Source organism: Canis lupus, chromosome 24 (assembly GCF_003254725.2).
Source record: "Canis lupus dingo isolate Sandy chromosome 24, ASM325472v2, whole genome shotgun sequence".
Taxonomy (NCBI): Eukaryota; Metazoa; Chordata; class Mammalia; order Carnivora; family Canidae; genus Canis; species Canis lupus.
In genome coordinates, this window is record NC_064266.1 from 6385313 (window position 1) to 6412006 (window position 26694).

At 44.3% G+C, this 26694-nt stretch overlaps 1 protein-coding gene across 16 annotated transcripts in view; it reads left to right on the plus strand.

Moving 5' to 3' along the window:
- Window positions 1-6362: 6362 nt before the first annotated feature.
- KIF16B (kinesin family member 16B) overlaps window positions 6363-26694 on the plus strand; it is a 316370-nt gene continuing 296038 nt past the window's right edge. For 13 of the 16 annotated variants that reach the window (XR_004808790.2, XR_004808792.2, XR_004808791.2 and 10 more), the window contains exon 1: window positions 7396-7513. Coding sequence is in view for 11 of the 16 variants with exons in the window: in XM_035705360.2 (XP_035561253.1) it covers window positions 7431-7513 (83 nt within the window). In the remaining 5 variants the exon portion in view is untranslated. Of the gene's footprint in view, window positions 6861-7395; window positions 7514-7939; window positions 8085-26694 lie in introns of those variants that run through there. The other 3 variants (XM_025469258.3, XM_049100416.1, XM_025469259.3) reach the window with 2 other exon arrangements.

The following is a 26694-nucleotide window of genomic DNA, read 5'->3' on the forward strand; positions in this document are numbered from 1 at the left end:
TCCTCTGAAGAAGGCTTTGTTTTTTGCTTTTTGTTTTTTGTTTTTTCGAAAAAAATGAAGTTGAACAAGTTTAGCATAGAGCAAGAAATCCACTTCCTGGGTTTCTATCCCAAAGTAATGAAAACTTGGATTCACACAAAACCTTGTATGTAGATGTTTACAGCAGCTTATTCATAATTCTTAAGAACTGGAAACAACCCAAATGTCCTTTAGCTGATGAATATACAGATTGTGGTATAATTAAGTACTTCTCAGAAATAGAAAGGAAGGAACTATTGATACACACGACCACATGGACGTATCTTAAATGTATTTGCTAGGTGAAAGAAGTCAGACTCAAAAGACCACATATTGTATAATTCCATTATATGACATTGTAGAAAAGAGAAACTATAAGGAGAGAAGACAGATTAGTGGTTGTCAGAGGATGGAGATGGAGGGAGGAGTTCACTACAAAGGGGCACAGGGGAGTTTTGGGGGCAGGGTCATGGTACAGTTCTATATTTTGATTGTATTGGTGGCCATGCACCTATTTGTCAAAATTCATAAACTTGCCTACTAACCATGGCGAATAATACTGTATGAAAATGATACCTCAATAAACCTGACTTTAAAATAAAAAAGTCTATAGCTTGAGGGAGGTTTCTGGGATGGTGGGAATGTTATGAATCTCATCTGCATGGTGTTTACATGGGTATAAGTATATAAAACAATTCATCTAGTTATACACATAAGATTTGTATGCTTTATGGACACCACTGAATGTATTTTACATCTTACTTAAGAAATAAATGAAGACAAAAACGTCTAACATACCTAACATTTATGAGACAGAGAGAGAGAGATGGGATGCTGGGAGAGAAAGGGTTAAATGGCTCTCTGCAATCCTTTGGGATTCTTATAAGAACCTGATTATGATGTTTGATAATAGCAGGCAAGAAGGCAAATGTCACAATGTCACAGTCTTGCTTAAGGCTGACTCTTTTTATTAGTGTGTTTGGGATTTTTGTTTTGTCGTGTTTCTTCTTTTTCTTTATTCAATTCTACTTCTGACAGCTACATTTCCATTTCTAGCATTTTTTCCAACACATCCGCTGCTGGAGAGTGCTAAGGGAAGGCCTAGCTCTGAGGGCTCAGACATTTGGGTTAGAAGCTATATGACCATCAGCAAATTTCACCATACTTTTTCATCTGGCAGATTTTCCTTCAATGAGTCACACATTTATACAGAAGTCTTGGTGTCTCAGGGATCTTCATAAACATTAATCTTTCAGCAACAAATTTGACACACCCCATTTTCTACTAATATTCCTTTTAGAGGGTTTGAACGGTTTCTGGAACATACTTTCTGGAGCAGTAACAGAGAACCATAAAAACTCCATGGCCTCATTATCACATCATTTGCACAGGGCAAATTGATCTGTATGATATCAATTCTGTTAATTCCTCCCTGCAGTGCAGAGGGGCAGAGTCCCACTTACTTTTTTTTTTTTTTTTTTAATAGAGAACTAAAATTGCTACAGCTCCTAAGCATCCCAACTTTATTCATAGAAATACAGGAAAGTTCAAATGTGTGCCTACCCCCACTGTAATGGACCACCATCATATGGGAGCCTGGTGGGCTCCTTTAACATGGATGACAAGAATAATTGTCCTCCACCTCTGGGCTCAGGGAGAAAGGAAATTTCAACATGTTCATGAATATACTGGGATATGAGTTTCCTGGCTTTGTGTTTTGTATTTTGAGTAGGCAGATAGAGTTTATTTTCAGGTTATTGGTCACAGAGAGATTTTGGATCCCATGCTGGTGCATGTTCATCATTGTGCATCTTCAACCTGCCGCCATCAAGCCCTGGACACATCCCAGAACTACCAAATGTGATATTGGCCTTATAATTGTCTTTCATGAGCCTTAGGGGCTGCTTTGCTGTGGCTAAACATTCTACGATCCGTCTGGCAGCCTTGAAATGCTTTTCTTCTCTGGTTCAGAGGTGCAATGAAGCAAGTTAGTAGGAGCTGTGACTTCAGTAATCCTACAAAGGTTTAAACAGTCACAGAGTGGCCTGACAATGTGAAGGTTCAATCAGGTGATTCTGATGAACAAAGTATTTTATTTCTAGGTCTAGTGTTGCCTGGTAGCATTTGTCTTCTTATGTAAAGAGAGTGCAAATTACTATCCCATCATCTTCTCTAGTGTATTGAATTATCAATACAATTGTAATCAGCACTTCTGGAAAGTGCTGATGGCCTATTTTGTACTTGTTTGTGTTAATCAATGTTAATTACAAAGCAAGCACGGGGTTAACAAATTATAATGGGTTTAATTAAGCTTGTCAGTGACAAATGGCATAACCTTTATGTTATGACCCAGTTAGAGGAACAAAAAAGACAAAATGGGCCAAAGAATCATCACATGGAAATTCATATTTATATACTGGTTATCTACAAGAACAGAATAACGTGATGAGTTTATTGGTTTTGCTAATTATCAACTTCAACATTTACTGATCTGGTAATACTAGAGTATAGAGAACTATAAGATCTGTTCTTCAGCCTTAAAGGATTTATAATTTGGTTGGAAGTGAGACACAGAAAACCAAGGTTTAAAATTCTCCAGTGAGTAGCAAATGAGTGCTGCCCACCACAGTGCATTTGGTGGAGGGAGTGATTACTGTGAGTCAGTACACTGGAGGAAGACTACAGACAGTAGTGGAACCCAGAGGATGAACTGAATGTGGAAGAGAAGGAGAGGAGATGGCATTCCTGCTGGATGTGCAGCTGAATCAAAGGTATGGCAATGAGAGTGCAAATGATGTGTTCAGAGGTCATTTCTTCTTCCATGATTTGGCTTCACTGATTTAGGTTCCACTGAGTTGGGTGGGTGGTGAAGAAAATAGTATCCATAGTCACATTGCTGGTCTGACCCTGCCTGCCTGTCTCCTCATTTGGAATGTAGAAATGGTCATGAAGACTCAGCTCCAGACTACAACTCCAAAGCCCTTGATTAGGGCCATGGTTCACAGCTGCTTTTTTTTTTTTAAGATTTTATTTATTTATTCATGAGAGACATATTGAGAGAGAGAGAGAGAGAGAGAGAGAGAGAGGCAGAGACACAGGCAGAGGGAAGCAGGCTCCAAGCAGGGAGCCCAACGTGGGACTTGATCCCGCGGCCTCCAGGATCACACCCTGGGCTGAAGGCGGCGCTAAACCCCTGAGCCACCCGGGCTGCCCCACAGCTGCTTTTTATGTCACTCATATTTCTATATGAATCACCATATCCATCTAAAATCTTTGTCATTATGGGATAATGATGTGTCCCTTATAACATTATAGGATGCATTTGAATGCAAGCAATGCAAGCAATAGCACACACATAATACCCTAAACCAAATGGCTTAAGCGACAAATTAGGTTATTGCTCATGAGATTTGTCACGGAGGAAAAAAACCTTTTTCTGGACTCTCTTAAGTTATGACCTGGGGTGTGTGAATTAAACTGAAGGAAGAGAGATGAACAGGAGAAAGGGCTTATTTTGTCTGCATGTAGAGGGCATCACAGAAAAGAAATGATATTTTCCCAAAGTGCTCAGATGTAGGAACTTACACATCGTTTTAACAATGGGCAATAAATTGCAGAGAAGAGAGTAGACAAAGGAAAAAGGTTTGGGCTTCCAGGGGCAGTAAATTGTGGGAAAGTAAATATATGAAGGAAGCTAATGGGAAATGAGGGTTTTTTAGCAAGGTCTGTTGTCTCTCTCCAGTGATAAGGACTGTTCTCCTGTTTGGTATGGGAGAGGAGAGAAGAGGCACCTGCACAAAGGGAAATTTATGCCCTACTTTCAGACAGATGGGGGAGGGTAAAGAGCTCTTTCTGAGTTTGATTCTTCTTAATCAACTTCAGGTTAAAATAATTCTTATGTCAAAGTGGCATATTTTGGAGTGGAATATTCTGATCTCCTCAGTCAACAACAAGTGGTTCTACTGGTCTGGATGGGCTCTGTCACTCTGGGCAGCCCTCACTCATATATCTTTGATCAGCTAATGAGTTGGCTGGGGCAAGCTGGGGCCAAATGACTCCTCTGTCTGGTGGTTGGCTGGCTATGGGCTGTGGCACCGGGTTTGACTGAGTCACCCCATCGCTCAGCAGGTTAGCCTGGGCTTGCTCACAGGACAGCATCAGGGTCCTTGGAGTGAGAGTAGAAGCATGCAAGGTCTTTAGAAACCTAGGTTTGAAGTACCAAAGTTAATTCTGCAGCATTCTGTGAGCCAGAGCAAGATCTGAGGGCAGCCACATTAGAGAAGTGGAGAGACGAGACTCCATCTCTGCGTGAGGGTTTGCTGCAATGTGACATTGCAAGGTTTAAGTATAGGAGGTGAAGCCTTTGCAACTATGTTTAAATCTCTCACATAATGTTTTAGGCAAAGAGGCTTTCTCACTATTTTTCCCAGAGCAAGACCCCTGCTTTCTGAACTCTGAATATTGGATGAACGTATTTTTTTTTTTTTTCTGGCTCAGAAGTCAGTTCGAGGGGTTCAAATTCCATCCCTTCTGCCCATCTCCAAAACTAATTCATCCACAAAACTTTACCCCATATCTTCAACTAAATGCAATTTCTCTTAAGAGTTGAAATGTTGCCACAGACTCTACAAAGTCCACCAATTCTGAGCTATTTGTAACCATAGGTATAGTTATATGCAATTGAAACCATCCTTTTTTCATCTTAGTATATGAAATGACTATGATTTTCGGTGATCGTTTCTATTAAATTGATTCTTCAGTGATTTCTTCATTCACTTCTGCTAAAAGAAAGCTGACATTCATAGCTACCTGCCTGTAGCTTTGCAGCAAAATTTCTATGTATGACTTTTGTGATTATCGTTACTGTTATTTTGTAGTTCGGGTTTCAAACTCATGCTCCATAGCACACTTTTTCAAACTATCTTTACATTTAATGTTTAGTATTTTAGAAGATCCTACATTTACCTTTACGTTTTATGACTTAGAAAATGAAAATGGTTCTGGGTTTGGATTTGATATCTGTAATTTCTGTCTCTGAGACTATTATGCATTTGTTTGAAAACTAGAACACGGGATCCCTGGGTGGCGCAGCGGTTTAGTGCCTGCCTTTGGCCCAGGGCGTGATCCTGGAGACCCGGGATCGAATCCCATGTCGGGATCCCAGTGCATGGAGCCTGCTTCTCCCTCTACCTGTGTCTCTGCCTCTCTCTCTCTCTGTGTGACTATAATAAATAAAAAAAAAATTAATTAAAAAAAAAGAAAACCAGAACACTTATTTCTGTTTATTGGCTCACTGCTTGACTCCTAAATTCAACTTAAGTTCCATGGTGTAAAACACCCCCCAAGGAGATATGAAGTGTACCCTGTGATAGATTGCTCAAGGTGGGTACTTCTAGCACATAGGAAAATAGGTGAGCTTCTAAGATGACAGTTGTATCCTACGTTCCAATTAAGTGTGCCCGTCGTCTGCTGTTTATCAAGGTTTTTAAAGAGTCATATTTGTGAGAGTAAATCAATTTTGTTTTAAAGGCTAGGGGTGAAATACGTAGTAGGGATATTGTATGTTTCCCCTCCCTGATGATGATATTTTAAGACGATTCAAATATTTTGAGGCGAAGTGAACATTCTATTCTAGTGTTATTTCACTTTGAAACGAAGAAGCCAAGAGTCAATCACTCACAACTCTTTGGCAGTAAAGAGATTGCTAAACATCAGAAAAAGGAAAAAGAACAAATAAATGAAGACCCAAATAAACTACATCCAAACAAGCAAAATACTCCCCTAATCCCACCGCAGTGTCCCTCTCTGGGTTCTTGAAGACTTTCTGCCCCTAGGTTTTGTGTCAACCGGCAAGGTCACAGAAGGTCGGTGTGTTTACAGGCCTGTGGGCTGCTGGAAATAAATCAGAGAACGAAATAATGAATTAAAACTCACAACCAATCAACCAATAAAACCCCAGGCACATCACCTCGCTTCAATGAGTTAAGCTACAACTCCTCCTGCACAGTGTGATTTGCTGTCCTTAAAAACCGAGCTCTGGCGCTGCAGGGCGTGCGCCCAGCTCCGGGACCCCGCAGGGGCGACGATCCCAGACGGGGGCGAGGATCCTGCCTCCGGGGAGGCAGGCCCGGCCTGTTGGTCCCCGAGCAGCTCCCACATGAGGCGGACCCGCCCCCGTCTGGGGTGGCCAGGGCCGCGCGCGGGCTCCCGGCGGCGCCTCTAACCGGCCGGCCCCGACCGCGCATGCTCGGGCGGCCCGGTCCAGCGGCCCGCGCTCCGCGTTTTCCTGCAGCTCGCCGTGGTCAAATCCGCACCCAGCTCTGTGCCCGCCAAGCGGGTTAAACTCGGGCTTTTCAGGGCCCTGCAAGCAAATGGGGAGCTGATTCCAGGCTAGCCGCGGGGATCTAGGGAAGGCGATGATATAATGATTTCATATCTGAGTGGGTCACGCTTGTCAACATTATCTCACTTAATGCATTGACCAACTCCACGGAATTGGAATTGTTTCTGATTTGCCGTAGGGCCAAAGCCTCAGAGGTACCCAGCGATGCAGCCTGGAGGACGCCCGAAGCTGGGGTTCGTGTAGGAGCGGGGGCGCAAAGCCAGCAGTCCAGCCTCCACGCCCTGTGGCCTCTGTTACAGCTCGGCCTTCTGGATGAGCGCTCTTGGCCAGCCCTGTGCCCTTCGGCTCTCGCTGCCCTGGGAGCCTGAAATACCCTAAGGGAGGGAGAGGAGTGCGGGCGGTCCTGAGAAGCATCCCTTCTGAGCCTTGGCTGGATGCTGCAGCCAGGTGGATCCTGAGGGAGGGGCCAGCGGGCCCAGACGCCCCTCCAGGCAGGAAGGTGGGGTCCCGGGGCTGGGCTGGGCTGGGCTGGGCGGCTGGAGCTGAGGGGCCCTGAATTGGGCAGCAGGAGGGAGGTAGAGCCCCGGGGAACGCTGTGGCTCACAGGTGGCTCCTGGGTGCGTGAACAAAGGCACGAATGAATTCACGTTCTCCAGGAAAGGGCCGGGAGGGAGAGGGGGGAGACTCGGGGAAAGAGGCTGGTTCCGCCCTCCCTTCGTAGGCCCAAGCGTTAGAGAGAGGGTCGCTCTCACCCCCAAATACGTTATGACTGAAACGGAAACAACAAAAAAACTAAACTACGAAACTGTAACACAAGTGTCACAAAGTCCAGTGAAGATCTGATTTCGGCCAGTGTAGACACTCTGGCCCGCATTTTTAAGTATTCGGTACCCTTTTGATTTTTGTTTCTTAAGCTTTTAAAACATTTATTCAGGAGACAGAGGAGAGAGGCAGCGACACGGAGGGAGGGGCAGGCTCTGCGCAGGGAGCCCGACGGGGACCTGGGCCCAAGGCGACGCCCAACCACTGAGCCCCAGGGGCCCCTCCCCGCCTTTCGTTGACTCCTCGGATGCCTGAAGCGAGGGGAGGAGACGCGAGCCTCGGCTGGTCGCCGCGGAGCAGCAGGGGCCTGGGGGAGCCTCCCGCAAACTGGTAATGTCCGCGCCTCGGGCCCCCGCACCGCCGGGTAAGGCCCCGTCCCCGCCGAGGGCCGAGCCCCGGGACCGAGGTGTCGGCTGTAGGCCCTGCGTTGCTGCGGCCCCTTCCCCTCCGCCCTCCTCCCCCGTCCTTCGGGTGGTCCCGCGGGGCCGCAGCTTCCCCGCAGTCCCCCCCCGGGCCCCTGCCCCGAGGCGGGCCTCCCCGACTGCGCTCCCCGCGGGGCTGCGCGGCCCTCCCGGCCCCGCCCCTCCGCGCCGCCCGGCCGCCGCCAAACCCCGGCGCGCGGATCCCGCGGGCCGGAGCCGCTCTGGGCATGCTCAGTGGCCCGGCAGGTGGGGCCGCCGCGCGCCGCCAGGTCCGGCTGGGAGCCGCCGGGCGGGGGCGGGGCGGGCGGGGCGGGGCGGGGCGAGGGAAGTGGGCGGGAGCCGAGGGCCGAGTCGCGAGAGTCGCCGGCGGCCGCGGGGTGCGGGGCAGGTGGGAGCCCGCGCGGGCCGGGCCGGGCCGGGCCGGGATGAGCAATGGCATCAGTCAAGGTGGCCGTGAGGGTCCGGCCCATGAATCGCAGGTGAGTTGGGGGAGGCCACAGGCGGCCCCCGGTGCGTCCCCACGCGGGGGAGCCTAGTCTCCAGCTCCCCGCCCTCGAGGGCCAGCCTGGACTTGGGGTCACGGACGGCCCCTGGCCCGCTGCTCCCTGGCTGTGGCCTCTGGGGGCCTGGAGCAGCACTTCGTGCCTTGCTGTCCCCTCACGCTGCCCTGCTGGGGACTCGGGGGGTCGGAGTTCACGAGGTCACGAGAAGATTTGTGTCCCATTAACTTGTGCAGGTTTGCGTGTTGCCCCTTTTCAGAAGCATCCGGGGATCACTCCCAGGGAGGCGGAAAATCCTTGGGGCGGGGGCGTGGGTGGCGGCGGGGCGGGGCGGGGCGGACTCTGCGGGAGGTCACGGGGCCGCACCGCTGCCAGGCGAGCGCCCCTGGTCCTCTAGCGCACAGTGCTTTCAGGCTGCTTAGTGAGAGAGGATTTCAAATCCCTGAGTGTGAACCCTGACTTCCAGTCAGTAACTGAGCAATTCTTCACGTTCAAGAGTGGATGGGAAACTTTAGCTAAGTTTTCACTTTAGGGGGGAGAAAAATCAGGGACACTCAGGCACACGTGTCTGAAACCTGCTGGCGTTCACAGAGGGGAAGGGTCATTAGCACAGAATCTAATCTCGGGGTTTTCTACAAAGTAATGCTTTTCAGAATGATTTACTCTTTATTCATTGAAAAATAATCTGTGCTTCCTTCACAATGATCTCTTTATAATCAGTTTAGAAAGATGCTTTACAAGATGCTTTACTTTTTAAATTGGTTTAACTTTAAAGAATGAAGTAGAACCAAATGGGATGTGTCCTTCCGACTTGGCAGGCCTAGTTCACACAAGGCCTTTTGTTTTTATTGGCTTCTCAGTCCAGTTGGACGTTTGACCTACCATGTGGCCTTTCCACTTTTTCATATAAACTTGTGGAAGTCATTGTTTGGTAGTTCTGAGAGCTGTTTGGGGCATCAGAAGATCATAAAAATCAATGATTGATCAATGAATGATCTTCTTCGACTCACCTAAATCTGTTTTTTTTTTTTTTTTTTTTTTCTGGCTAGTATTATTATTCTGGTTGGTATTTACTGGAAACCAGTGCTTTTGTCATTTTCAAGTTACTTTTTTTTTTTTTTAATATTTACTTGAGAGAGAGATAGAGTGAGAGTAGAGGGGAGAGGGAGAAGCAGGCTCCCCACTGATCAGGGAGCCCAGTGTGGGGCTCAGTCCCAGGACCTGGGGATCATGACCTGCGTAGAAGGCAGATGCTTAACAGACTGAGCCACCCAGGTGCCCCATTTTTAAGTTATTTGTAAGGCTTTTTAGGGAAGGAGTTTGATTTTTTGGAGGTCCAAAGAGAATATAGATGTTTTTATGTATATTCAGGCATACAAGACAGACTCCAGAGTCATTTAGATGATTTAAAAAGATTTTTCTTTGTTCTGAATTTATGCGTAGAAAGAAGTTCCTTCCTCTTTTTGGAATAACATGAACATGTGCTAGAAGATTGTATTGAGTAATTTCAGAAAGCACCTACCAAATGCACAGCATTGTCCTGTGTGCTGCATGGGGGATAAGGTGAATGAGGTTTATTTAATGAGTGTCTTCTAAGAGCCTACTATCTAATCGGGAAGGGATTGCATATTGGCCAGACTCTCCTAAAACATAGGGCTGGTTGGGAGTGATGGTGCAAGCGCAGCCCTTTGCCACTGTAGGCCTGGATCCCAGTTATATGGAGAGACTGCAGAAAACATCCAAAAGTCATGTGCTTTGAGGTGGTAGATTGAAGTGATGGTTTTTGGGCTTTCAGTAGAGAACTCTGGTGGTGGCATCAGGATTAGGGCAAGACACAAGGACGTAGCAGTCTGAACCAAAGGTGGGAATGGGAAGGCTAGATAGATACACCCATACAGTTTACTGGCAGAATTGAGAGGATTTTGCATATCCTTGGATGGGAAGGAGGGAGTAGGGGAAAAACCTAGAATTGTTAACTGAGGTTTGATGGTTAAAGAGGTGGAAGAGGTTTTGGGGAGGTGGATCGTGAGGTGAGATGTATTCTTTCTTGGATATGTAGGGTCATATGAGATGCAGTAAGTGTCCAGAACAAGCACAGTGTTGTCACAGAGTGAGTGCGCCCTCGTGTTGACCCTGTTGATTATCTGAAGTGTGAGGAATGCAACTGTCTCTTTGGTGGTGTTCAGTAGACTGTTAGAAACATGGGTTTAGGTCTCAGGTGATTTGAGGACTGACATTTGGAAAGCTTTTGTGCATTGATGACAGTTTAAGAATGTTACAGTAAGGAGATTTCTCAGGAGAAAATATGTATAAAACACAGATCTATATATATATGTATATAGATATATGTATATATAGACACATGCACACATATATACGTATGTGTATATATAGCTAAAAGATAATGTTATGGTGAAAAGAATTGGATACTGGGCTATCCTTTTCTTTAGGATTCTAGGGCGAAGATTGGCTTGCTCTTCATAGAGAACCAGCACAACAAATTGTCATGGTAGGGAAAGGAGAAATGTCTCTTGAAGGAGGAGATGGTTGTTGGTGTCAGATGGTGCCAAGATGGTGCACTGAGAATTCAAGTAAGATGAGGTCCTTGGTGTTGGAGGCACGTTACCAACATTCCAAAGGGTAGTTTCAAAGAGAGACAATAATCCAGAAGTTGGCAGTGAAATGGAAAGAGATATACAAGTGACCAACCAGAAGTACTTGACCTAAACCTGCAAATTATAATAGCAGTAAGAAACCATTTTTTTTATCAGTGAGATTGATGGATGTTGACTGATCAAGTGCTGGCGAAGGAATGCTGATGAAATCATAAAAGGTCAGAACTTCTGAAACTTTCTTATTGGGAAATTTGACAGCAGCTGTAAGAATTAGAAATTTATAAACCCACCAATTGGGCAGTTTCATTTCTAAGAATTTATTTTATGGATTGTATTCCTGCCTACCAAGATGTATACGTAAGGATGAACATGGGATTGCAGATGTAAAATTTTTGTTCTGTTAATCTTTAGAGGAGCTTTAGGCAAAGAGGGAACAACCAATAGAAAGCAAAGGCCTGGAGTTTTGGGAGGTGAGGATGGCTGTGGAACCTGGGCTCTGAAAGGAAGGAGGCAGGGAGTGAGATGCTGACCTGAGCTGGAAGCCTTGCAAACAAACACCCAGGGCTTGATGCAGGCTAAGATGTGGTGCCTTTGTTTCTACCACTGTGGTGCTTTGGGTTATGTGGCAGTAGTTTCAAATTTGAAAGAGCAGTTACTTTGCATTACATAGCAGCAGCCACCTTTACTGAAAGTTCTCTCTGTGGCAGAGGTACAAAATCTGATTTAATCTTTGTGACCATCTTAGTAGGTACAGATTGTTATTGTCATGCTATTGTACAGATTGGGAAACATAGTTAACTTGTCTGAAGTCAATTTCTGAGGACAGTCACAGATCTATTTTTTATAAATGAGTAAAACTTAATTCGCTCATAGTTTTTAAGAAGCAAAGGTTTAACATTTATGTATTTTTTTTTTATGCTGTATGTATGTATGTCTTATGTATGCCTTTTTATTCGTGATTTCTTCCATTGTTCTTAGGCCCGGCCTTTTCTTTTTTACTGATTTTATTTTTTTTATAATTTTATGAGATTTGTTTTTTTCCCTCTCTGAAGAGACAACAAAAATAATGATTTGGTAACTAATTTGTCCATTTCATTTTGGTTTCACTTGTTTGTTTTTCCATGGAAACACTAGACTATTCTTTCTTTTTTTTCGAGTGTGAGATCGCTGGGAGAGGAAGGGCAGAGGAAGAGGGAGAGAGAGAATCTTGAGTAGGCTCCATGCCCAGCTCCAGCCCAATGCGAGGTTTGATCTTACAACTCTGAGATCATGACCTGAGCCCAAATCAAGAGTCTGACACTTAATAGACTGAGGCAGCAGGCACCAGCTCCGCCCCCCCCGCCCCCCCGGAAATAATTCTCTGGTGCCATCTATCCTGTCCCATTTCCCATTGATTTGCCAGCATTGATGAAGCTGGAGTCTGAAGGTAGACTTCATGGGTTCGTTTTGTCTCATTTATGAGCTGGGTGAATTTGACCAAGAGATTTAATTGTTCCATACCTCAGTTTTTGTGACTGCAAGATGGGTGATAGTACTTGTACATAGCTTGTGGTTGTGAGGCAAGGTCTTTTTTCATATATCTTTTACCATGATTCACCGATGATGTATTTGAAATTGAAGCTCTGTAGATACGTAAAAGATTCATGAGGTGTTAACATGTTACATGTAACTCATATATTTTCTGTTCTGTCCTATTTTATTCTATTGTCTTGTTAAAAAAATGCTTTTTCTAGATCCACTAAATTGACTTTGAGATCTATTAATGATTTGCAGTTGGCAAGCATTGTGAGGTTTACATGAGATCGTGTATGTGGATGACACTTTCCACACAGTGCCTGGCATGCAGCAGGGCTTCTGCAAACATTGATTATTGTTATTTACTGCTATTTTTACAATTTAATGATTGTAATTTTATTCAATAACAACATATGAAAATTTTTCTTACCAAAAAAATATTTACTGAATGCTGGTAACAGGCCAAGTGACAACTTTTTCATGTGCTTTCTTATCAATTAAGGCAGAACCACCTCATTCCTTCCCTTTTCTGACTGTTTTTAGCTTTTCTCTTGGATTAGCTTCTCAGATGGAATTTATAGTCATGTCTATCAAGTTAAAAATACCACCAGTGGTATTTTGACTGGGATTGACATCCTTAGGGTGAAGTCTTCTCATTTTAAGAGTGTCAGGGACTAGTTCACAGTGGTCTCTTGGATCTCTAAGATTGCAGACAACTTGGGTGATAAAGATGGGAGACATCTGTTGAGATGCTGCCAGACATCAGGCATCATGCTCATTTCTTTACCATGGCAACTTCTGTTCCAGCTCCCACCAGCTGTGTGACTGAAGGCTTTTTATGCCCATTTCAACTGAGACCCCTCACATAATAGTCCCTGGAGTCTGGACTTGAACCAGGTCTCTCCTACTTTCATTTCTGAAGCTCCTCCATTATACAGAACACTTAGATGAGGGGGGCAGGGGACAGCAACACAGGTAGGAACGAGTACAGTTACCAGGGGTTTTAGACCAAATGAGGCTTTGTGCAAGAATTAGTTGGAGGAGGGTAGACAGGGTATTGGGAGGACTTTCCTTTGTTAAGCTTGGGAGTTTGGGCTTTCATTCACCTGTTTGCTGGCTAGTATGGTAGCTATTGACTGCTGTGGCAATTTCAATTAACATTAGGTAAAATTGAAAATCTAGTTGCTCAGTTAGTTGCACTAGTCACATTTTAAATACTCAGTAGCTCATGTATTGACACAGTGCAGATACAGGGTGTGTCCATCAACTTGGAGTGGAAAGTTCTGTTGGATGGCAAGACTGAACTGGCTTGAGTCCCAGATTTACCACTTCTGAGCTTCGTGCCTTGGCACTTAAGTGCTTTGTGCTTTGGCTTCTTCATGTGTAAGACAGAGATCTTTACAGGACCCACCTTATGGGGCCGAGATGGGGATTGAATGTGCTAACAGTGTTAGACCTCCGAGTGAGTGCTGTGTAAATATTGGCTATTATTTTTAGACACGGGGGCTACTGATGGTTTTAAAACAGGGTTGTCATTTGCCATTTAGTATTTTCAGAAGTTTCATGTAATAGCAGTGTAGGGAAGTGCTACCAGGAGCAGCAACAATGAACTTGTATTTACTGTTTGCCAAGTGCTGTGCTAAGTGCCTTTTATGCACGATTATCATCCCATTGACTTTCTTCTCGTTCTCTGGGATGCAAGACCCAGGGCCTATATGAGTGAGCAGAGGCCAGTGCAGAAGACCATAAGGAACTGAAATATGACCCATGACGATGTGATTCTGGACTAGATTGCGGTTGTAAAAGATGTTAAAATTCAACCAAGTACATTCAACATCTAATAGGCGTTATCAGGCAATTCACGAATCAGACAGCATCCCCACCTAGCAAGAGGAAAGGAGCTGCAAGGAGTTGCACAGAGTGACAGGGTTTTGTAGGAAGGAGGATGAGGCAGGAGTTATTAACAAGAAAAGAAAGGATTGTTTGAGGCAAGGTCACCCTCCCCGAGGGAGAAGGACCCAGAGTCTTATTAGGTGCATCACCTTGTGTCCCTCTGGGGGGTGGAGTGGGCCCAAGCAAGGGATTACCTCATTGGCGCTGGCCCGAGAATTCTTGGCCCACTGCGTTGCTGGGGGACGTGGAAACTGCAATTAGGTTACGTATTAGGCCCCAGTTTGGTGACTTGGCCTAACAAACGTGATTCCATTTTGGAAATAGGAGCCATAGGAAAGCGCACAGTCCAAGGATAAGACTCACAAGCAAAATCCTGAAGAAGCTTTCACTGTATTTTCTGTGAAAATAATACATGCTTATAAAAGATGTACGCTCTGCAGAAGAGTGTACCAAAGAAATCAAGATGAAAATCGCTCATAATTCCTAGATCCAGGGATCACTACTTGTAAACTTTTGATGCATTAGAATCCAGTCTTTTTTTCCCCGTGTATGTAGCGACATAACACATACACTGTTTTGTATCTGCAAGAGACATCCTTCAGAGCAGTCAGCGGGAGACAGGGAGGTGAGAGTCCAAGATGACTGTGCGGTGTGGGATATTAAGTGGGGGGAATGACTTTCCCCAAGGGGAATGTCAGGATGCAGCATGAACTGGCTGGCGTGGAGGGCCATGGTGGTGAGAGGCTTTGCTTCTGAGGCTGCCCGTGGGGGAGGCAGGCAGCAAGGACTCATGAGGTATCCGCTCTGTGATGCCCACTTGGATGTGGGTGGCTTGAAGAACTGGGCGTGGTAGAACTGAACTTGGATTCTATGGAGGACGATAGTGAAGAAGGGCAGGTGCAGAACTGCATGATTGGCTGTGTCCTGGGTGAGTGGATTTTACTGAGTCTTAAGGGCTCAGATTTCTTTTTTTAGAGAACACTGATTCTCAGTGTGGTGCAGGATAGCTGGAGCTCATTGAAACTTTTTTTGGGGTCGCCAGAGTCAGAACTTTATTTGCTATAGTTTTGCCTTTTTTATTTTATTTTTTTTAAACTTTTATTTATTTATGATAGTCACACACCGAGAGAGAGAGAGGCAGAGACACAGGCAGAGGGAGAAGCAGGCTCCATGCACTGGGAGCCCGACGTGGGATTTGATCCCGGGTCTCCAGGATCACACCCTGGGCCAAAGGCAGGCGCCAAACCGCTGCGCCACCCAGGGATCCCGCCTTTTTTATTCCTCTCTCATGGGGATATGGTGGGGTTTTCCAGAAGCACCATGGGCTACACTGTTGTTGTGGCTCTAGGTGCTCTGCATTCCATGTTTTAGAAATTTCTCAGTTTTCATTTCTTTTGTATAGTTAACTGTCAATAGATCTACTCCTGTGGGGCACATGGCCTGATGTGAGCCCCAGCCCTTACCTGGGCATTGCAAACTGGGGCTGGGCAGAGGAGAAGTGCGGTGTGTTTGTTTTTGTTTTAAAGAAGAGGATCAGAAAACAGGTAGGGGGATGGGGGTTGGAGAGAGCAGGCAGCTGGGGCAAGGGTGGAAGAGAGGAAGGGCTAGAAGGAGAGACGTGGTTTCTCCCTTGGGAAGTGGAGTAACAGTGATGCTCCAGGTGAGGTTCCCCAGGGAGGCTTGTGCTGTCACTGCCTCAGGGACTTTGGAGCACATGGAGATTTTATCCTTTCTTTTAGGTGGACTTGTCAGGTAACATGAAGCAAATGACTGATGATGTATTTTCACACACAAAATTTAAAAATTTCTTAATGTGCATAAAGCCCTGACACAAGATGTGAGCACTGGTAATTGAAAAATGCTCTTTAGTGACATAAGCATTTAACTTTTGCTTTGCTTTATTCATGGAGGCTCTGGGTGAGAGAGAGATCATGAGTGCTGTTGTCTTTCTGTCCGTCTTTCTGACGTTATTTAAAAATGTCCAGTTGTGCAATACCTAGTGCTTTGGTTTAAAGTTGGTTTATTTTATATGTCCTCATTTCATGAGTCATTTTATAAACTACTTCAGTAGCTTTGGCTGTTTTTGTGGGTTCTAGAATTGGGATGCCATCTTGGTTTTGAAAGAAAATGTTAAAGTTACACCTATGGCCTAGGGGGAGGATGTGATAGTATGCCTTACAGTCACCAGCCCCCTTCTCCAGGATTAAGAGCCTCTGGTTTATTTTGGTGGCTAGGACTACCTTCTGTTTGGCTCCAGTTGCAGAGACAGTCCAGGAAAAAGTCCTTCATGGGAAGGTGGGCATCATTCCCTTGGATTCAGCCTGCTGATTCCCATCAAGCACAGAGGAGGTTACCGCCAGCAGGGCCTGGAAGCTTTCCCTCACTCTGCTGGGCTCTGGGCTGAGTGCTTGTTTCTTGCTCTGACCATTTCCAGATACATTCATTATTCATTGTTGCTGCCTAATAGAGGGGAAAAAGCTATTTCTGTGATTAGCATAGACACAGCAAATTACAATGGGATGTGTAGAATTTAAAGTCAGTGGAAAAAGCAGTAACTGATGGTGTTGATAAGTGATTTTTGTCATCGATTACTATTGTAGCCACTCATTCACTTACTGGAACTCTGCTAAGTCTCATGTGGTTGCTGTCTGATTTAATTCCTAGCAACAGCCCTGTAGCGTTGAATATGGTTAGCTCCATTTTATAGATGACAAAACTGGGGACCAGAGAAAGATCGGGTCCTGGCTCCAATGTTACCACATTACACTGATTTTCTGGCTTCACAGCATTTATCTTTATCCAAGTGTGTGTGCGTGTGTGCACATATAGGTGTATTTTTGTTCATTTGCTTTTTTAATTGGCTCCTTGGACTTACGTAAATTCTGTGAGAACCTTGTCAGTCTTACTCATGGCTGTTTCCCCAAAGCCTGGAACTGTTCCTGGCAGTGATGGGTACTCAGAAAATATTGACTGCATTAATAACTGCCACCTCCCCTGCCCCCACCCCCAATCTTTTAGCTGTGGATACTTACAAGGAATCAGGAATCCTTAGCCCGGCATCCGTTCTAAGGAATCAGGAACCCCTGGGTCAGCACCCAGCATTTGTAGGATGTCTCACACTGCTCCCTGTGAGGAGGAAAAGGGAATTTCGGTGATCCTTCTGTGAGGTATTAGGAAGATAGGAGAGGTGAAAGAGGGCTGGGCAGAGCCTAGGTGAAGAATGACAGCTCCGGAGCTTCCCTGTGTATTAAGTTAATTAGATGCAAATTACACATTGAATACTCATCATATTGATCTCTTAAGATTAAAGAATTAGAGATAAAACACTGTTTAAATGATACATAGTTTGTGGGACAGAAGACTCATGTTCCTTTGTGAACTTGAGTTCCTTTCCTTCAGAAAAAGTTTTTTTTTTCCTTTATAAATTTTATCTTAAAGTAATTTTAGACTTAAAGTTCCCGTATGTACTTCATCCGACTTCCCCTAGTATTAACATCTTCCATCACCACGGTACAGCTACCAAACCAAGAAATGAACACGGTGCTGCAAGACTATTCACTGGCCTGTAGTTTTCCTCGACTGTCCTTTCTCTGTTCCGCCCCCCCCCCCCCCCCCCTTACATTTAGTTGCTGCGTCTCCTTACCTCTTCTGGTTTCTGATGGCCCGTCCCTTAGTCTCAGAAGAGTGCCAGTCCGTCAACTTGTGAAATGGCTGTCAGCTTGGATGTTCTGTCATTACCGAATTGAAGATGCAGTTTTAGCAAGAACAACCGCGGAAGTGATACTGCACTCTCTGTTTCACAGCATGCCAGGGTTCTTGGTGTCTGTCCGTCTTCTTAGTGGTGATGTTGACCTTGATCACGTGTGGTCTGCTGGTGGTGTCTGTGGTTGATAATTATCTGAGGGAGATACTCTGTGGGAAAAGTTTTTGATTTCAGTTTGTAACACTATTTTTCCCCCCATGGGAACACATTGCAGATGATCTGGTAAAAATTTTTGTGAATATAAGATTCATTTAAAACATTCACCCTACCCAGCTTAGTGAAAAAGGATTTATCATACTTAAAATGAAGGACATTTGTGTTTTGGAAGGCTGATGATGATTGTATAGGACTGTATACTTTAGATATTTACAGTAAGACATCAGCTCAGTGCATGATGTTTTCTATACTATTTCATTAAAGAAAAAAGTTGTTACTCACTAAATTGATTTTATGATTTACAATTTGAAAAAAACACTAGTGTAGTGAATTTATTGTCTGGAATAGATGTTGGTAAAATCTGATTTTTTAAAAAGTATGAGAGAATATTGAAGTTAGGATGCTGTAAGAATGAAAGTTAATCCTATTTCCTCTAGGAAGCTGGGGGGAGGGGGCTCGTGATCCCAAGAGGATAAATTAGGCTTAGAAGGAGAAATTTTCAACTTTGAAAAGTTGAAAGTCTAGGATTTGAACCCAACATGGGATGTCCTCTCTCAGGAGCTTGCTTTCTTGAGCTCTAGTCTCTTGCCAGGTTATACCTTCTGATGGTTGTTTTCAGGGTTTTATTAACAGAGTCTAGGCCATCGCAGTGATTCTACCTGAAAAATGTGTTTGGGGCAGAGGTGAATCACTCTGTGAGCTCCTTCTTAGTGGGACTTCAAGTTCAGGTTTCAAGAAAAAATAATTCAAGGTGGTGGAGACTAACTCAACGTGAAAAAAATTGCAGAGACAGAGCTTTTGAAAATAGATTTTGGTCTGTTCTCTTCCTTTTCCTAAAGTTAGTGTTTCCCTATGAGCTATCTCTGCTTGATCAGGTTGAAAGGCAATTGTGGGGACTCCTGGGTGGCTCAGCGGTTGAGCGTCTGCCTTTGGGTCAGGGCATGATCCTGGTCCAGGGATCGAGTCCCACATCAGGCTTCCTGCATGGAGCCTGCTTCTCCCTCTTCCTGTGTCTCTGCTTCTCTCTCTGTATCTCTCATGAATCAATAAATAAAACTCTTAAAAAAAAAAAAAAAAGAAAGGCAATTGTGAGACAAATGTCATTAGTCCTGGTCTGGAGCTCATATATGATGGTTTTCAGATAAGGTGCTTTTCTTTCTTTCCTCCTCTTCTTTGTTTTGAGGAGAGTTGGGGGAGGTGTCTTCCTGCTAAGCACCCTGAAATATTGAGCTGGAACTCTTTCCTATCTAAAACACTGAATTGGGGGTGCCTAGGTGGCTCAGTTGGTTAAGCATCTTGATTTCGGCTCAGGTCTGGATCTCAGGGTCTTGAGGTTAAGCCCTGCATCAGGCTCTGTGCTCAGCACAGAGTCTGTTTGAGATTCTCTCTTCCTCCCCTCAAATAAGTAAATAAAATCTTAAAAAATAAATGCCACAGTGGTCTCTTACATGAATAGGATTGGGCACCAACAGTGTACTCCCCTCCCCTTCTCCCCCCGCCCAGCTGCAGGTAGTATGGTCCTTCTTTTCTTCTTTTTATTTTCATGTTTAAAAATTTTTCATTTTGAAACATTTACAGAAAGTTGCAGAATAGTACAGACATAGCTTTCATCCAACTTCCCTAAATGTTATAGCTTAAGAAAACCGTAATGTAATTAAAAACCAGCAAAATAATATTGACAGTACTATTCACTAATTAATTTATTCAGATTCCCCAAATTGCCCCACTGGTGTCTTTTTTCGGGTCTGAGTTCCAATCCAGAATGGCATGATGCATTCATTCATTCATTCATTCATTTACTTATTTATAAAAGATTCTATTTATTTATTCATGAGAGACACAGAGAGAGAGAGAAAGAGGCAGAGACACAGGCAGAGGGAGAAGCAGGCTCCATGCAGGGAACGTGATGTGAGACTCAATCCCCGGACTCCAGTATCACGGCCTGGGCCGAAGACAGGCACTAAACCACTGAGCCACCCAAGGATCCCCGGCATGATGCATTTAGTTGTTTTGTAAGCCATCTTCTTAATTCAACTTTTTTTGTTCTTAGGGTCCACTTTGTGTTTCCTGATATGATGTTAAGGGTAAGAACAGATGACATTTCCCCTAGAATAACTCTGTCCATTTGAAACGTTGAGGAATTACATCCCCTGGCATCTTTAGTTAGGATGTAGACAGACACTTTGAGCTGTTAACATCTTCGGTGGATTAATTGTTCCACATGTTAACTGAAAAGGACATGTGGAGACCTTTTGTCCTGTATGGATTGGAAAGGTCTAGAGTTAGAGTGAGTTAGGGGAAGGCAGGGCTCAGCGGTATGTCAAGGTTTTAGGCATAATCAGCTAAATCTGCAGTGTAGAGGCCACAGACTCCATTCCTGTGGGGACCAGACGGGCCCACAGCAATCCACAATTCAAACTGTGAGCCCAGAGGATAGAATAAGCAGCTTCAGATTCTCAGCTTCAGAGTCAGGGAGGTAATCATGTGTGGAGGGACACTTGCTAGTTTCTTTTGCAAATTTACATCCTTCCTCCCATTTTAATGGCTTTGCACTAAAGTTACCAAAGAATTTTTTCCCCCCATTCGTGAAAGCACATCACTGTGTGTAGTTTCCAGAAAAGCAGGTGCTTTTCTATTTCCTGGAGCTTCTACTCTCTGGGGCCTCACCGTCCTCTCCATTTAGCAGAAGAGAGTTGGAGGGTGGAGAGGTGCACCCACCTGTCTTCCTTGGTGTGGAAGAGATACATCGCTAGTGTTCATCTTCTGTTGGCTGCATGGCCACACCTAGATGCAAGGAAGGCTGGGAAGTTTATTGGTTGGGACACCACTTTCCAGGGTGTTCTATACTGTAAAGGAGAAGTGTCTATTTCTACTGCACCCTATGGCTCGAGAGACGACTCGGTCTATTCCAGCCAGGGATACCACTGAAGACCTTTGCACTTGCCCTTCCATCTGTTGTGGGTGTGGAAACCCAGATGTCCACATGTCCTGTTTCCTCCTTCCTTTAGTTAGATGTCATCTCCTCAGTGATCCCGTTGGAAATATCATATCCCACCCCTGGTGTTTTCTAATCCCCTTCTTGATATATCTATATCTATATCTATATTTATCTATCTATATATATCTATATATATCTATACACACACACACATATATATATACATACACACACATACATGTTCTTTATCACACTTATCACAACTTGGCTTACTATGTATTTTCCTTATTTATCAGCTTATTGTCTGAATCCCTCTATGAGGACAGGGGTGTTTCTGTTTTGTTCTTGGATATCTTTCTTGTGCTTAACATGTAGCAAGTGTTCAAGTGTTGAATAAAATGGGAACCTGGACTGTTAAAACTCCCCAAATTTCAAATGTTGGCAAGGATTATAGCTAAGACAAACAAGCAAACAGACTATTATGCAGGCCGAGCAGACCTGTCTGTGGGTGTGATGCTGGCTGCTAGCCTGGGCCTTGGGTGGCATCAAAAGCCATGGGTTTGTTTTCTAGGTCAACCACTTGCTCATTGTGTGAACTGGGGTATATCATTTTGCTTCTCTGGGTCTCTGATCCTTCTTCTAAAATATGAGACTGATTGTCCTCCCTCTGTCCCCCACCCATGTTATTGTGATGATTAAATGACGTAGATGCATAAAAACACTCAATATACCGTAGATGCTCAGTTAATTATTAGACTTACTATCTAACTGACCCTGTGCTAGGTGCCAGAGGAATGCATGCTGAGTGGGGGCAGGCTCAGCAAAGGGAGAGGGGAGGTTTGATCTGGACTTTGTATGATGGGGAAGAGTCATAACAGAAGAAAGACGTTTTAGTCATTAAGTATTTATTGAGCACCTGTGTGTATAGGGTGCTCTTCAAAGATTGAAGATTCTTTGCTGAACATGATGGATAAAGTAGCTGCCCTCAGAGAGCTTATATTATATTATAGTATACTGCTGTCTAATAGAAAGGCCATGTCAGCCACATATGTAATTTAGGATATTCTGATAGCCATATTAAAAAAATAAAAAATAGGTGAAATTAACTTTAATAGTCTATTTAACCTATTATATTCAAAATGCCATTTCAATATGACAGCAGTAGAATATATATTAATATTTTATATTCTTTTTTTTGTACTAAATTTTTGAAGTCTGGTGTGTTTTTTACATAGCACAACTCGATTTGGGCTAACCACATTTCAAGTGCCCAGTAGCCACATGTGGCTGGTCACTGCTATACTGGATAGCACAGTTCTAGGGAGTAAACAAAGGTCTTATGTAATGGCATATAGTTGAAAGTTCTATAAGGAAAATAAAGCAAAGGGGTAGGTAACTATAGATACCAGTGGTAAGGGAAGGGCATTTTGTGTAGATACAAGAAGGCAATGAACTGTGGGAATATCTAGGAAGAATACTCTAGGAAGAAAAAATAGCAAATACAAAGGCCCTGTGGCAAGAGCATGCCTGGAATATGCACTGGAAGCAGGAGGCCAGTGGGGCCTCCTGTGCAGTGAGATGGGGGGAGTGTGGTGCATCATGTAGAGCCCAGTAAGCCATGGCAAGGTCTTAGGCTTATTCTAGAGGCCATTGGAAGAGTGAGAGAATGGAGTGACCTGATCTGACTTTTAGTTGTCACTGGCAGAGAATGGACTGTAAGGGGGAAAGAATAGAAGTGGATGATCTGAGGAAGGGGTGTATGATTCATTCACCCTGCAAGCATTCCCTGGCCACTTAGGAAGTGCCCAGCATTGTGCTTAGGCACTCAGGACACCAAAGGGCATATTCTGTGTCCTCAGGAAGCTCAGGTTAGCAAATGAGTGACCTGCAGGTTCACGGCAAGGTTGAATAGAGAGGTAGGAGGAGAAGGCAGGGAGCCATTCTGTAGAGGCGGCGGCATGGTGCTGTCTGGCTGTGCTGTTTCTTTGCTTGGCTGATCACCAGGCTAAAGTTTCAGGCTAAAAGAGCTTGAGCGTAGGTGACCTGTAAAACCCTCTTAGCACTGAGGTCAACAGCCACTGAAGCTGAGTCAGGGAGATGGGGCTGATGCTCAGCATGTGATGTGGGCCAGTGCTGGAGGCAGGGGGTTAGTGAGGAGGGAAGGTAGGAACACTCCAAAGGCAGGCTTTTTCTCTCCCAAGATGAGCTGATTTCCAGTGGTAATGGTAACTTAGTCTGCACTTTCTACTATCAAGTAGTTTTCAGATTTTCTGCTCTTTCTGATGGCCAATAAATGAATTAAAGAATCAGCGGAAGGAATTCATTCCTCCTTTCCTGGAACATAGGTGCTTATGGAACTGATTTGATTATAATTTGATCTTGGCTGGAATTCCTCTCTCCTTTGATTTCAAAGAGACTGAGGTTTTTTTTTTTTTGTTTTGTTTTGTTTTGTTTTTGTTTTTTTAATTGGAGTTCAATTTGCCAACATATAGCATAACACCCAGTGCTCATCCCATCAAGTGCCCCCCTCAGTGCTCAGTTAGGGTCACCCAGTCACCCCAACCCCCCGCCCACCTCCCTTTCTACTACCCCTTGTTCGTTTCCCAGAGTTAGGGGTCTCTCATATTCTGTCACCCTCACTGATATTTTCACTCATTTTCTCTCCTTTCCCCTTTATTCCCTTTCACTATTTTTTATATTCCCCAAATGAATGAGACCATATAATGTTTGTCCTTCTCCGATTGACTTACTTCACTCAGCATAATACCCTCCAGTTCCATCCACGTTGAAGCAAATGGTGGATATTTGTCGTTTCTAATGGCTGAGTAATATTCCATTGTATACATAGACCACATCTTCTTTTTTTTTTAATTTTTTTTTAAATTTTTATTTATTTATGATAGTCACACACAGAGAGAGAGAGGCAGAGACATAGGCAGAGGGAGAAGCAGGCTCCATGCACCGGGAGCCTGACGTGGGATTCGATCCCGGGTCTCCAGGATCGCGCCCTGGGCCAAAGGCAGGCGCCAAACCGCTGCGCCACCCAGGGATCCCCAAACCACATCTTCTTTATCCATTCATCTTTCGATGGACACCGAGGCTCCTTCCACAGTTTGGCTATTGTGGACATTGCTGCTAGAAACATCGGGGTGCAGGTGTCCCGGCGTTTCACTGCATCTGTATCTTTGGGGTAAATTCCCAGCAGTGCAATTGCTGGGTCGTAGGACAGGTCTATTTTTAACTCTTTGAGGAACCTCCACACAGTTTTCCAGAGTGGCTGCACCAGTTCACATTCCCACCAACAGTGTAAGAGGGTTCCCCTTTCTCCACATCCTCTCCAACATTTGTGGTTTCCTGCCTTGTTAATTTTCCCCATTCTCACTGGTGTGAGATGGTATCTCATTGTGGTTTTGATTTGCATTTCCCTGATGGCAAGTGATGCAGAGCATTTTCTCATATGCATGTTGGCCATGTCTATGTCTTCCTCTGTGAGATTTCTGTTCATGTCTTTTGCCCATTTCATGATTGGATTGTTTGTTTCTTTGCTATTGAGTTTAATCAGTTCTTTATAGATCTTGGAAACTAGTCCCTTTATCTGATACGTCATTTGCAAAGATCTTCTCCCATTCTGTAGGTTGTCTTTTAGTTGTGTGGACTGTTTCTTTTGCTGTGCATAAGCTTTTTATCTTGATGAAGTCCCAATAATTCATTTTTGCTTTTGTTTCCCTTGCCTTCATAGATGTATCTTGCAAGAAGTTGCTGTGGCCAAGTTCAAAAAGGGTGTTGCCTGTGTTCCCCTCTAGGATTTTTTTTTTTTTTGCCCTCTAGGATTTTGATGGACTCTTGTCTCACATTTAGATCTTTCATCCATTTTGAGTTTATCTTTGTGTATGGTGAAAGAGAGTGGTCTAGTTTCATTCTTCTGCATGTGGCTGTCCAATGTTCCCAGCACCATTTATTGAAGAGACTGTCTTTTTTCCAGTGGATAGTCTTTCCTGTTTTGTCAAATATTAATTGACCATAGAGTTGAGGGTCCATTTCTGGGTTCTCTGTTCTGTTCCATTGATCTATGTGTCCGTTTTTGTGCCAGTACCACACTGTCTTGAGTGAGGATTTTGTGGTTGTTTGCGCTTTTGTTGTCTTTCTCCTTTTTTCTTTTTTTCTGCTCTGACTTTTGAGTGATACTATGGCTAGTCAGTCCTAGATACATCTGATCTATTTCCTGTCCCATCTTCCTTAGCCTTTGGAGCATGTTTGTGGCTCTTGATTTGCCATTTCTTACTCATTTATTCATTCCTTCATTCAGCAGACATTGAGTGCTTTCTGCATGCTAGAACCTCCTTTCTTTGTGTGTCAGCTTTTCCTTGGAAGGATACCTTTGGGTGGTTCCTTTTTTTTTTTTTTTGGTTCCTTGATTAAATTAGTGAAGCAGAGATTTCACTGCCCTGTAACTCCGCACTGTCACACAGTGCTTAGTACAGTGGAGATGTGATAGCTGGTGTGGGTGTGGAAGAGCAGGTAAATCATAGATCCTCAGGTTGCACTCTGCATTTGCTCTTAAGTACCTGCGTAGTTTTCTAAAGGATACCCTAGGCTTCTGATCTCTTTTTCCCTTATCTGTTACAATGAGAACAATAATACCTTATTCACAAGTTTATTTTGATGACCTAAGGCATTAAAGCTGTAGAGTGCTTGAACACTACTGTAGAGTGGGCACAATCAGTCTGCTAGTCATCAAGTATTCCATTCTGCTCTGTAGATAATAAAGTACAGTAGGTATTTGGAGAAAGGAAGATCAGTGTGAGCTCAAATCTGCAGGTCAGGCATTATGGCAGGAGTTGAACTTTGAGGACTGACTAGGCTTAGTTTGGTGTTTTCATGATGCTTTTGATATTTGTGCAGCTACTGAGCTATTATTGAGCCCTTTTCTTGGTCAGAGATGATTGAGGGCATGATCCCTACTCTCTAGTAGCTCATGACCTACTAGAGTGACAGAAACAGGGAGCCTCCCAAGTTCTCTAAGTAATGATGGTGGATTCAAGGCATGATATATGAAGGTGGGAGTGTTGGGGTGCTCCTTCTGAGGGCTGGAAAGAATACCCTACAGGAGGATACCACGACTGATAGTATGTGCCAGGCCTTGTGTTAGACTAGTGGTTCTCCAAGCTTTTGGTTTTGGGGCTTCCTAGACTCTTTAACAGTTTTTGAGGACCCCAAAGAGCTTTTGGTTACATCAATCTATTGTTTACCACATTAGGGATTAAAACAAAAATTCAAAACGTAGGAATATGTAGGCACACATTCCTTTAGCCATCAGAATGGTTCATCTCATGTCTTGTAGCTTTTGGAAAATTCCACTGTGTACTTGTGAGAGAATGAGAATGAAAAATGCAAATAACATTCTGGTCTAATTATGAACATATATGACCTTTCAGAGCCCCCCCTGCCATAGTCATTAAGAGCTGCTGGGTTGTATGTTGGGGGTGTAGTGGTGCATAATCCAGGCACAATCCTTACCTTTGTTGGACTAGGCCCTGTAGTACTGTGTACAGAAGCTTGTGGCAAGGGCTGAGGTCTAATTCAAACTTGGACATCAGGGGAAGGGGCTTGGAAGGAAAAACATCTCAGCTAGCTTGGAAGTGGGCATTAGCCAGGGATGCAAGTGTAGCAGGTGGAGGGAACAGCATGTGGGAGGCCCAGAGGCCTCAT